The 12948-nt window shown below is 41.2% G+C and overlaps 1 protein-coding gene across 2 annotated transcripts in view; it reads left to right on the top strand.

The window, feature by feature from the left end:
• Nucleotides 1–12948, top strand: part of trmt2b (tRNA methyltransferase 2 homolog B) — a 56899-nt gene that overhangs the window by 22241 nt on the left and 21710 nt on the right. The window contains exons 3-5 of one of the 2 annotated variants that reach the window (XM_072594859.1): nt 5741–5930; nt 9478–9715; nt 12707–12761. In XM_072594859.1, coding sequence (XP_072450960.1) covers nt 5765–5930; nt 9478–9715; nt 12707–12761 — 459 coding nt within the window. In that variant the 5' untranslated portion in view covers nt 5741–5764. The other variant, XM_072594860.1, reaches the window with a different exon arrangement.

Raw genomic sequence — 12948 nt, 5'->3', positions numbered from 1 at the left:
AATAAATCCAGCCACACCCCACCCCACTATTTAGTTTAAAGCCCTATCCACACTGCTAGTTATGAGTCACAAAGACGCTAGTACCAGACACAGTAAAATGGAGCTGCTCTCGAGCAAACAGAAATCCAGCATCATTACAGAGACATCTGCCAAAACAGTGTTTGTTCAGTTTCTTTTTCTGGACATGTTTGTTTCATGCTGTTGTAAGTCCTTCTGCTTTATCCAGATGGTTGCTATTCATCCATATTGTAAGTGATGTCAATTGTCTGCTTGACCATAGCAGTATGAAAGCTGCTCTATGCCCTGTCCTATCTCTATGCTCTCATACACACACTGCCTAGGGCTTCCTACTGAACCCTCTTTTCTCTTCCTTGTACACTCTTCCATGACCTTTGACTCTCATTTTCTGTAAAATAAACATAGACTAAGGGATTGTTTGCGTTAACTAGGAATTCTAATTCTACAGCTAGAACTGCTGAAGCCAGCATCCTCTCAACAACCGCTTCACTGTTAGCAGTGTCTTGAGTGTATTAATATGTGCAAAGCTGTTTTACAGGACCATTATCAAATAACATTTAACACTTTAGTCTTATGAGATATTGGGACAGAGAACCAAAAGCATGGACAAAGAGGTGGGATTTGAAGCAACATCTTGGAAGAAGAAATGAGGAAAAACTTTAGGGAGGCAATTCCACAGCTTTAGACTCAGACAGGCTGCCAATGTTAGAATAGTAAAATTTGGAGTTATCAAGGAGACCAGATTTTGAGTGTTGAGATCTCCAATGAGTTCTGGAGCTGGAGGCGATTCAAGACAGGCAGAAATAAGACAAAACATAAACTTGAAAACTCTGACAATTTGCAACATCAAAAGTATTGCTAGTCCAGAATCGAGTGTTGGCCAGTGAGTCTAGTTGATGAGCAATGGGAGTTGTCAATTTGGAAATGAGCAATATTTTAGCTGAGTTTAGGTTTACAGAATTTAAGCTGCGGGGTGGGAGTGGGGGTGCGGTGTGTTTACCCAGGAGAGCAGTGGAATGGTCAAAACTAGAGCTAACATAGGCAAGGGTTTCAGCAAATGAGATGAAGTAGGGATCGCAAAATAAGAATAAAAATTTTAGAAACATTTTAAGAATGCAAACTTTATAGAAGGAGACGTAGTCAGTCTTGGTGATGATAAATTATAATTGAAAACTTTTATAATGAAGGAAGAATGTAGAATTCTGAGCAGTCAATTTCAAACCATAATGGTGAGGGGGCTGCATTTGATTAGATAGTTAAGTTTGTGGCAGGGACTGAGAAAATAATCAGTCTTATCAATATTTAGATGGACTGGATGTCAATACAATGTGAGACAAATGGTCTGTGGAGAGGTGGAGCTATTTGTTATTGTATGGAGCCTGATAGGTTTTTGGTTGATATTGTTGAGGAGCAGCCTATATGTAGAAAGGGACATGGATGGATCCTTAAGGAAAAAGAAGCCATAAGGAACATAGGTCACTCATAACTTGTCAAGCCAGCTCCACCATTCAATTAAATTGTAGATGATCAACCACATCAATGCCACGTTCCCATAGTCTCCATATCTATTGATATCATTCGTTTCCACAAATTCAATTAATGTCTGTCTGCAACATGTTCACTGACTGAGCCTCCACTCTACTGTAGAGAATTACAAAGATTCAGACCTTCCCATTATCCCGAGATTGGATTCCCTGGTTTTAGATTCACCACCCAGGGGAAATATTGACATCCACCTGTCATTCTCTGTAAGAATTTTGTAAATTTCAATGAGATGCACTTGATTCTTCAAGATTCAATGCAATACTGATCCAGTCTCCTTGAAAGGATTTCCAACATCCCAAGGATTAATCTCGTGCTGCATTCCTTCTCTGGCAAGTTTGTCTATCATTGGATAAGGGGATTGCTACAGTATACAACACTCCAGTTTGAGTCTCACTAAATCTATCTACATCTGCAGCAACTCATCTTACACTCATACTGTACTCTCATTCCCTGTCAATGGAGGTCAATGTATTGTTTGCCTTCTGACTTCATTTGTACACTTGCATTATGGTTTTGGTGCTCATAAACAAAGACGTGCAGCCCTTTTGAATACTTTTCACTTCCCAATCTTTCAAGAAAAACATTTAGATCTCTGTTCTTTGTACAAAAAGTGAATAACTTCACACTTACTTTATGTTCCAACTGCTCTGTTCTAAGTTATTCACTTGGCCTGTCCAATTCTTTTGAACACTTTGTGTGCTCCTCTCAATTTGGTTTGCTGTCATCAGCAAATTGGCAACATTACAATCGGTCCCCATATCCAAATCATTTATACAGATTGTGAAGAGCTGTGGGCCTAATGTTGTTCATTGTGACACCCTGCTAGTAACAAGCTGCCATCCTGAAAATAATCCATTTATTTCTGCTCTTTACTTTCTGTCTGTTAACCAATTCTCCACTCTGATTAGCATAGTTTGGAGAATATGATGTTAGAGTAAATGGAGTTTAGGTATAGGTAAGCCATTCAAGATATCGGGTTGAGGGATTAAATGGGATACCCATGTTTCTAATGTTTTGTTATGCTCAGACCTCTTGTGAGGTTTCCTGAATTGTTACAATTCAAGACACGTTCATTGTTTTGGGTGGGGAACAATGAACTGACTCCCCTTCTTTATTAATATAAATGCATCCCTTGATTTGTTGCAATAAGGTTAATTTAAAAACTTATACCATCCCTGTGGATACCTCTCTCTCCCAGACACAAATGAAATTATCTTTTAAAAGGAGGCAATTTAACCAGATCTTGAGTTAACAAAGTGTGAGTTCATTAGTTACTAAGTGCAATAATAAGTAGTAGCACAGCACACACATACAGGTTAGAAAAGAGTTAAGTCCAAAAAGGTATGTTAAAAATGACTTGGAGGTGCATGACACACGCATGCGCACTCACCTATATACTCGCACACCCATGCAGACCCCCCCCCCCCCCCGCACTGTCACCAACACATACACTCTCTCACACGCACAATCTCCTACATAATCGCAGACTCTCCCTCACAGACAAGCTCGCTGTCATATGCGCACACACATTCCCCGCACTCTTACCGACACACACACCTGATCACACACCTGATCACACTCTCAGACACACACTTAACCAAGCTTGCGCGCGCACACAAATACTGTATACCCACACACTCTCTCACGTGCATTCACACGCATACTCATGTGCACACTCAATCTGTCACTCCTACATGTGCACACATATAATTCTGCAAAACCCCATAAACTTATGTTTTATTTTGCTCAAAAACTACATGAATCCATGTAAAACTCTGTAAAACGATACAGAGGATTTGTCAGTCTGACATAGCATTGGGACACAGACAGAATTCACACCTATTGTTTAAAAACCTGAACTCTCTTGAGAATGTAGTTTAAAAGAAGTTCTGTGATTTATATATCAAAGAACAGAAACCAGCACATCCCACTAAAAAAGATGAAAGTTTTAATCTAAGATTGTTTACTGTATCACACCTCCATGACACTGGACTCCTTTGGCTATAAATTCTGTGAGCATGATTTTAACCTCCACAACTACCTGATGGAAGAGTGGCACTCTGAAAGTTAGTGCTTCCAAATTAAACCTGTTGGACTATACCCTGGTGTTTTGTGATTTTTTTTTTAAACTAAGTTTAAACCATACATTTATGGATTGGAATTGTTCATAAAGTGCAAATAGTTGAACTTTGCAGCAGAGGTTCTGGGTAGGGATGATATTTGATGCTTTCAAGAACCTTAGTTTTGCAGGTTGGTTGAGATTCTGATTTTCTAATTCCTCTTCATCATGAATGAATTTCAGTATTGAAGGGTATCCTTTTGTTATCCTCTTTCATTTGTCTGACTTGCTAGATAGCTAATATCTCTTACAGTTACAGTCTCTTTACCTGAAATACAGTGGTGACTAGGGGATAGTTTTTTTTAAATTTAGCCTTTGCATCATGCTAATGCTTAAACCCAAGGGTACCACAATCTGCCAGTACATAAGTTGTTCAGTCTCACGAACATGCTTGAGCAGAAACAAGGTAATGGCTTCGTGGGATTGTCACTGGATTAGTAATCCAGAACCCTGGGTTAATATGGGCTATGAGTTTGAATTTCACAATAGGTGGCAAGATCTGAATTCAATAAAAATCTTGAAGGAAAAAGACTAATGGTAACCATGTAACACTGTTGATTGTCATAAAAACTATTTGATTCACTATTATCCTTTTTAGGGAAGGAAATCTGACATCCTTACCTAGTCTAGTCTACATGGAACTCTGTTAACATGTATATGTGGTTGACTGCTCACTGCCATCTGGACAATGAGGAACGGACAATAAATGTGGCCTAGCCATTGATGCCCACATTTTGTGAATTTAGAAATGTAGAACTGGAACTGGCTTTTTAACTTTGCCCATTTATATTCTTCAAAGGGAAAGACACTAAATATGCCTGCAGCTAGGGACATAATCCCATAGCTTTTGCTATTCAGTAGGAGGTTTTCAGCTGCTTCCCACCCTATCTCCCCCACTCCATCCCCTATTATCTTTTAAGTCACAAAATCTGTTTTGACTTGGCTCTTCTCCCTCTAAATTATTGTTGTTTAAAGTGACTTTCATAGCTTTAGGTGTGAGACTTTTGGTCTCTCTCTGTCTCTGTATGACTATTAACTTTTGTTGACTGTATCAAACCTCTTTATGTATACAGTATTTTTTTTTAAATCACATTTTGGAATTGTAAGTTAATTTTTTTCCCCCAAAACTTCAGGGTTCTCATCCATGGTCATGACATTTACCCCACATGATGAATGAAACAGGATTCATTGTAAAAAAAATGGCAGAGTGAAACCAGAATAAATATATTAAACAATAAACCTACAAACGCTATAGGACTTTCCAACGTGTGCACAAGCGCAACTGGGGAAATATGCTCCTACTGTTTCGTTGTATTAATTTTTATTCCAGCATATAGTTAATTGCCTCCTGAACAGGGGCTAGCTTTTCTGGGCCGAGCCGATAGGAATGTTGCCTTATTGGAGGGGCTTCTCCCATTTCTACATCATGTATAGTTAACGTAGTGCAGCTTGGCTTATCTCTGCTCAAGCCCTTGAATGCGGTGAGTTGTGTGTTGCATCAAGCATATCTTCATCAGGACTTTTCCCATTCTTACCATCTGCTATGGGAATGCCAGACTTAACAGGCTAATTATCAACACTCACAGTACGTCATCAACTTGAAGGTGTTTGAGGCTGTCCTGAAGAAGTGTTTGTTTTTGTTTCTTTGACATTTTTGACATTTCTTTCGTTCTTTTTTTCTCTTTCACTCGCACGTTATTCCTTTTTGTTTAATGATCAGTTGGTAACATCTGATTATTATTTTACTGAAACATACTAGAAGTTAGCAAAATTTGCCAACGAATTTATTAAAGGAGAAGATATTATAGTCATTGTTAAATTCAACCTAGAAGAACGGAAAAGTGAACAGAATTCGGTCCTATGAAGATAAATAATTAATGAAAGCGGGTTCTCTGTTTTTTAGTGGAACTGCGCTTTGATTTATAGTTGGGGAGGGAGCATGTTGATGAACTTCCGCCGACTTTGGGATGTGGTTTGGTGGTCGGAACACCGAGTTCCTATCACAATATTCTTAACGAAAATGCAACGTATTTTAGATGTAGTTCGATTTTCCTTCAGAAACATCGAGGAGTTCCTTCCTGGATGAAAGAGCGTGCTCAACGTCGGTGTAGATGGAGGGCACTTTACCCAGAAGGCCGTGCGCATGAGACAGTCCTCTACGAACCGAGCGGGCGAAGCAATCCCAGAAGGCGGCGGGGCGTGCATGCGCAGCTGGTTCGCTACCCTCAGTGGATTGTGGGCCGTGGAGGTGAGAGATGAGATAAATGAATAATGAGTAAATGAGGGGGAAAGAACAGGAGGGATTCCTTTGTCTTGTCATGTAATTCTTCCTCACCCTGTCAGAGACATCCAGACCCATTAGGAAGGTGTTGTGACTTCTTATTCACTCATGGGGTGTGGGGCACTGCTGACTGGGCCAGCAACTAATGCCCATCTCCAGCTGCCCTTGAGAAGGTGGTGCTGGTCCTGGTCCTGGTCCTGGTCCTGGTCCTGGTTCTGGTTCTGGTGCTGGTGCTGGTCCTGGTCCTGGTCCTGGTGGTGGTGAGCTGCCTTCTTGAACCACTGCAGTCCCTGTGCTGTAGGTAGACCCACAATGCCAATAAGGAGAGAATTCCAGGATTTTGATGAAGAAACAATCATGTATTTCCAAATCAAGATGGTGAGTGGCTTGAAGGGGAACTTAACAGATGATGGTTTTCCCACGTATCTTCTAGCTTGTCCTTAGATGGTAGTTTGAACTTGGGACCAGAACAAAAGTGGGACGTTCTGAATATTTAAGGTTGCTGGTCTCTAATGTCTTTCTTTTTAACTTGCAGGCTGTCTATTCTACACATTTATTGTTAATCTTCTATCTTGGTTTCAAAGTGCTGACCAAATCTCATTCACAGATGTCTCCCTATCTCTGTCACCTCCTGCAGCCCGCAGCCTCCAAGATATCTGCTCTGTTGTATTTCTGGTCTTTTGAGCACCCCCCCATTTCCATCAGTTGATAAGTTGCAGGTGTGCATTTGGCTGTCCAGGCCCATTCACCTAATATGGTTTTTGTCCTTTCAAAACTAGCAATGAGCATCTTACTGAGGACCTCCCAAGTTCATTCAATAACAAACTGTATCAAACTTGTGAATTCCCTTTTGAAACTCTACCATCCCTTCCTATTTTCAACATCCAAGCACTTTGTCCAAGTCTTTACTCTCTTAGATTTTAATGTTTTCTTCATTGCCTCAGTTTCAGTTTTTGTCTTTTTTTTGTGAAACATCTTAGGGTATTGGTAATATACCACATCAATAGAAATGGTTAGGATGATCAGTTGTGTTAATAGAAGCTATTGGTTGCAGGCATCACACCACGTAGTGTGCCATTAAATTTTACATTATTATCAGACAAAAATAAAATAACTTGTTTGGTGATTTCTAGTACAGCTTAATCCTTGTATATTGACACCTTAGTTTACAATTTTGGACATATCAGTTGATTTGAGCATCAATTATAATCACTGTTAATGGGTAAAAATCCTGGTGATCTCCTGCTAATAGAGCCATGAGTATCCCTCCAACCAATAACTACAGGGGTTCAAGAAGGCAACTCACCGCCATCTTCCCAAGGGAAACTAGAGAAAGACAATAAATACTGGCGCAGCCAGTGATGCCCACACCCCATGTATGCGCTACACCTTATGGACTTCATAGAAGTTTATTAAATCATGGGGGGTGTAAATAGGGTGAATTGCCAAGTTCTTTTCCCTGGGGTGGGCAGCCCAAAACTGAAGGGCATAGATTTAAAGGGAAAGATTTAAAAGGGGCCTAGGGGCAATATTTTCACGGGGAGGGTGGGGTGTATATGAAATGAGCTGCCAGCGGAAGTAGTGAAGACTGGTAAAATTTTAACATCTTAAAAGGCATCTAGATGGGTATATGAATAGGAATGGTTTAGAGGGAAATGGGCCGAATGCTGACAAATAGGACGAGATTAATTTGGGATATCTGGTCAGAATGGACGAGTTGAACCAAAGAGTCTGTTTCCGTGCTGTACAACTCTGAATATGACTCTACACGAAGTCCCCGAAAAGTAAATTGGTGTTAAATGAAGGAAGGCCGATCTCTTCCACACATGGAATGCTCATGTTAGCCTCTCGTATTTTGCACTTTATCGTTTGAAGAATGGCTAGAAATAGAAAAGGCAGTTTCAGGACTTGCAAGCAGATTCAAATGAATTTGCATAAGACTACCCTGAGCAGCACTGTGCCATTTTGAAATATCTGCACGCCTCAAGAAAATTGTTTGAGAGAAATGCACCTTGCACCTAGACAGTCATCGAATTATGTATTGCAACAAAAACAAATGACTGGCAGATTTAGCTGGTCTGGAAGCATTTATGGGGAGGAAGTCGAGTTAATGTTTCGAATCCAGTGAGTCTTCATCAGAACTGTGGTGGCTAGAATTAGAAAAGGCAGTTCCAGGAGTGTGTTTCTGATGAAGAGTCACGACTTGAAACATTAACTCTGCTTTCTCTGCACCGCACAGATGCTGCCTGAATATAACCAGCAGTTTGTTTTTATTTCTGATCTCAGCATCTGCAATTCTTGGTTTTATTGGACTATCTGTTGAGTTTAGATAAAGGAAAGCATTTGAATCCTTTTGCTCAGCTATGAAGAAAGTGGTCATGTCGACCCAGAGTGCAGGGTATATCAACACATGAAACTAAAGGAGAGCGAATAAGATAATTAAGAAATTAACAATAAGATGGCATTGACCTTATGTTTAGGAAGTGTATTGATCATAGGTAAACAAACTACTGCCACTTTTAAATCTTATAGTTAGACAGAACATAGTACTGTACAGCACAGGTCTACAATATTGTGCCAAGCGTGGCACCAAATTAAACTAGTCCCTTCTGCCTGTCCTTCGTCCATAAACCTCCATTCCTTGTATATTCATGTGTTTATCTAAAAGTCCCCTAAGTGCTCCTATTGTATCTACCTCCACCACCACCCCGCAGGTGGTAGTTACAGACCCCTATCACTTGCTATGTAAAACCTTGTCCTTCATATCGCCTTTTGAATTCCACTGCCCCCCCCCCCCCCCCCCCATATTAGATATTTCAACTCTGGGAAAAAGATTCTGACTGTCAACCCTATCTATACATCTCATAATTTTATCGACTTCTATCAGCCTCTGCTGCTCCAGAGAAAGTGACCCGAGTTTTTCCAACCTCTCCTTCCAGCTCATACCCTCTAATCCAGGTAGCAGCCTGGTAAACCTTTTCTGCACCCTCTCCAAAGCCTCCACATCCTTCATGTAATGTGGCAACCAGAACTGAATGCAATAATTTACAAGAAGTCTTACTGTGTGTTACTGCAATGTTGGGGAACAATCGCAAAAAATACATTTTTCTTAGGACTTTTCCCTGACATAGTCTATCCTTTCCCTGGCTGTTAATTGTTAGCTGGTCATATTAATCCACAAGACTTCAAAATTGCTTGTTATTTTTAACTTTCTGTGGTGGTGTGTGATCACCTAGTAATGTCCACATTGTGAGTAACCTGCTAAGCCAGCAATACCTTTACCAGTGAAATCATCCAATTCAAGTCAGACCAGAAATTGAAACTACAATTTCCCGCTTTCTCTTCCTGTCCTAGCTGCAAACTGAATATACTTGTTCGTCCATTTGGAAGTGCAAGGCGGGTGGGATTCCGAATGTGATTGAGGAGCTAAATAAATTTGGGATTTTAGAACAGGAACATTTATTTTCCAATAAGCTAATGCATTCCTCTCATGGATCTCTCCCTCTCTCCGTAGGTGACACTATGTCAGCTGCTTCTCGAAGTCGCCTGTTGCAGATTGTACCTCAGCTGATCAGTCAGCAGGACTTCTGTTTCTGCTCCTACCTACGATGTTGCAGAAATGTGACCTTTGCACAAAGCCGCAGTCTAACCACTGCAACTAGCCAAGTAAATGTGCAGGAACCCTTGGGAGAAAAGCGAAAATCTGGCAAAACTCCAATACTTTGCAACACAAGTAAAACCTGGGAAGAAAGGTGACACTTTTTTGTTCTGTACTTTCCAATTCCAACCAGAATTCTGATCATCCATCTGTGATCATTCCAATCACAAAATCCCAGTATATCCAACCGCTTTTCCTCTATTCGTTGAGAATTCCAGAGGGTCAGGTTTTAGTATATTTGTTCTCCCCATTGCCTTGGAGCCCAAGTGTAATGTTGGCCATTAACTTCTGTTATTCATTTGTAATCCTTAGGCATAAACACACTTCACAGCTAAATATCACTGAGATCCCAAGTGGATTTATTTCAGGGAACACCAACATAGTTTGAGAGATTTTTAAACTGGTGTGAAAGTTGACAAAACTGTCTTTGGAGAACTGGAGAAAAACCCCTGTAAAAATAGGGATATGAAGATCAGTAAAGACCCAGTAGGTGGGCTATCAGCTTGAGCATAGAGAAGCAGGTGAGAATGTGGTGTAAAGATTATGGCTGAAGACTTGGTGAAAGCAAGTAGTCTCAAGTACCTGGGGTCAGTGATGGCAGAGGATGGAAGTATGGAAACTAAGCAACTGATGAGCTCTGGTTGGAGTAATTGTGGAGCAAGTAACAGTGGAGTGTTATGTGATGGAAAAGTGCCACGGAAATTTTAAAGAGGAATCTGCAAAACAGTTGAGAAGACTGACGTGGGCGGCACGGTGGTTAGCACTGCTGCCTCACAGCGCCAGAGGACCCGGGTTCAATTCCCGCCTCAGGTGACTGTGTCTATGTGGAGTTTGCACGTTCTCCCTGTGTCTGTGTGGGTTTGCTCCGGTTTCCTCCCACAGTCCAAAGATGTGCAGGTCAGGTGAATTGGCCATGCTAAATTGCCTGTAGTGTTAGGTAAGGCGTAAATGTAGGGGTACGGGTGGGTTGCGCTGCGGCGGGTCGGTGTGGACTTGTTGGGCTGAAGGGCCTGTTTCCACACTGTAATGTAATGTAATGTAATCTAATCTAATAGTTTAACTTGTGCAACATTGAGACAAGGAATAATAACTGGACACAAATGAGATGCAGCTACTGAAATGGATCTGTGGAGTAACAAGAAAGGACAAGATCAGGAACTAGCACATTATGGGTCAGTGAAGTTAGTGGGCCCATTGGATAAAATAGCTGAAAAAAGCTGATATAGTATCTGTTGCTGGGAGAGATGACTAATGAAGATGGGACCTCTGGGGAGACAGAAGATGAAGGGCCTAAATCAAATGGAAGGATGTCTAGATGGAAACTTAAATGTCAAAGAATTGGAGGTGGACTGGGGTGACTGACAGAGGGAGATGGAAAAGAGTGCTCAAACTAACATTGTAGCAATTCCAAGAAAAATAGGAGAGACAAAAAAAAAGTAACATAAGAGTTTTTGGAGAAATGTGAATTAGACCTGTTCATTCCCAAAGTTCTTCACTGCAGGGAGTTTCCTCCGGTCCAAGTCTGTTGCTGCATAATTGATCAGAATTGTTCAGTCAACTGCTCTATCATCAGCAGAGTGCCTTCTACTATTAGATAGTTGCACAAACTCGACAGACACTGGTGCGTCTAGTAATAGCTGATTGCACAGTGTGGTAGGACTTCATGCAGATCATTTTGTTCATGTCCGGAAAACATTGGTGGTAACATCAACTAATTTCACTGGGTGGAGAGCTGATTCTACACCCTACTCGATATTATTCTCCAGATTGGCAGCATCTGTGGAGAAAGCAGTAAAGTTAATGTTTCAAACCTGTTATGACTTTTCTTCAGAACTGAAAGGAATTAGAAAATGATAGCTTTTTATAATTTGCACAGAGCCAGAAGAGAGGCAGCGAGCAAATGTTGCAGAGGCCCAGTGCAAAATACAGAAGGGTTGCGATTTGACGGGAAGGACAAATAGGGATGGAATTTGAGATGTAAAATGAATGTAAGTTAAGTGTGGAGTGGTGGAAATAGGCCCCCTCAGCTCAGAAAGTGAGGACTTCAGATCAGAGTCAAAAATTGCAATGCTGGAAAAGCACAGTCGACCAGGCAGCATACGAGGAGCAGGAGAATAGACGGTTTGTGCATAAGTCTGATCAAGGGCTGATGCCTAAATCGCCTATTCTCCTGCTCCTCGGGTGCTGCCTGACCTGCTGTGCTTTTCCAGTGCTGCACTTTGCGACCCTCTCAGCCGAAAGCAAAATAAATGATTCTCAACTAAGACAAACCTGAGACAGGGAGAGGACTGTAGGAGAAATTGGGGGAAAGAAGCTATGAAATTCAATATTGAGGTGTTGAGTTTGTAAAGTGCCAAAGCAGAAAATAGCTTGTGGAGCTTACCTCTTGCATCACTGAAACGTTGCAATAGGCTCAGGATAGCAATGTTAAGATGAGAGCAAGGTGGTTTATTGAAATAATGCCCATCTGGGAGATTGGGATCATCTTTATCGACAGAGCAGAGGTGTTCCGCAAACTGGTTATCCCAGTCTGCGTTAGGTGTCACCAGTGTCAAGGAGACCAAATTGTGAGCAGCAAATCAAATAGGTCAGATTGAAGGAAGTGCAAGCATAAGCTGCTTCACCTGGAAGTTGTAACCGAGATCTTGGATAGTGAGGAAAGAGGACCGTACCCTCCATTGTCAGGATTCAGCAGGGATAGTTCCCTCTGTGACATTCTGGTCCAATCGTTCATCACTGTCAACACTTCCACGCTCCCCTGTGGCACCTTGCCATCAAATCACAGAAGGTATACCACTCGCCCATTCACGAGGAACTTTAACTCTGTTTCTCGCTGCACAGGTTCTGCCAGACCTGCAGAGTTTCTCTCTCATTCTTTCTGTTTGTTTCAAATTTCCAGCATCCACAGTAGTTTGCTTTCACATTATCCAATTGCTTCATTAAATTGTTCAAATGCATACAATTATAGGCAGCTATAAACAACGGATAATCCTGCCTCGTTCCTGATAAGCAATTGAGAATAAAATTGATTCCATTCTATAATGTTTTTCATCCTATTGCATTACCTTTATCCGTTCTGTCTCAGGTTGGCTGATGCTGTGACTCCACTCTGGAGAATGAACTACGAGGAGCAGCTGCAGGTTTGTGAGCGGGTTGCAATGTCTATTATATTATATTATATTATATTATATTGATTATATCCTATCGATAAGAAGCTTTGAGAACACCTAAATTCAAACACTGGGTAGAAGACTGTCCAGATTCTCCTCCAGAGACAGTGGGCTGCAGAATTTGAGCTCCAGTAAGTCCAGTCTCTGACACTGCCTC

Source organism: Chiloscyllium punctatum, chromosome 25 (genome assembly GCF_047496795.1).
Source record: "Chiloscyllium punctatum isolate Juve2018m chromosome 25, sChiPun1.3, whole genome shotgun sequence".
In the NCBI taxonomy this organism is placed as follows: Eukaryota; Metazoa; Chordata; class Chondrichthyes; order Orectolobiformes; family Hemiscylliidae; genus Chiloscyllium; species Chiloscyllium punctatum.
This window is presented reverse-complemented; position numbering and strand designations above follow the sequence as displayed.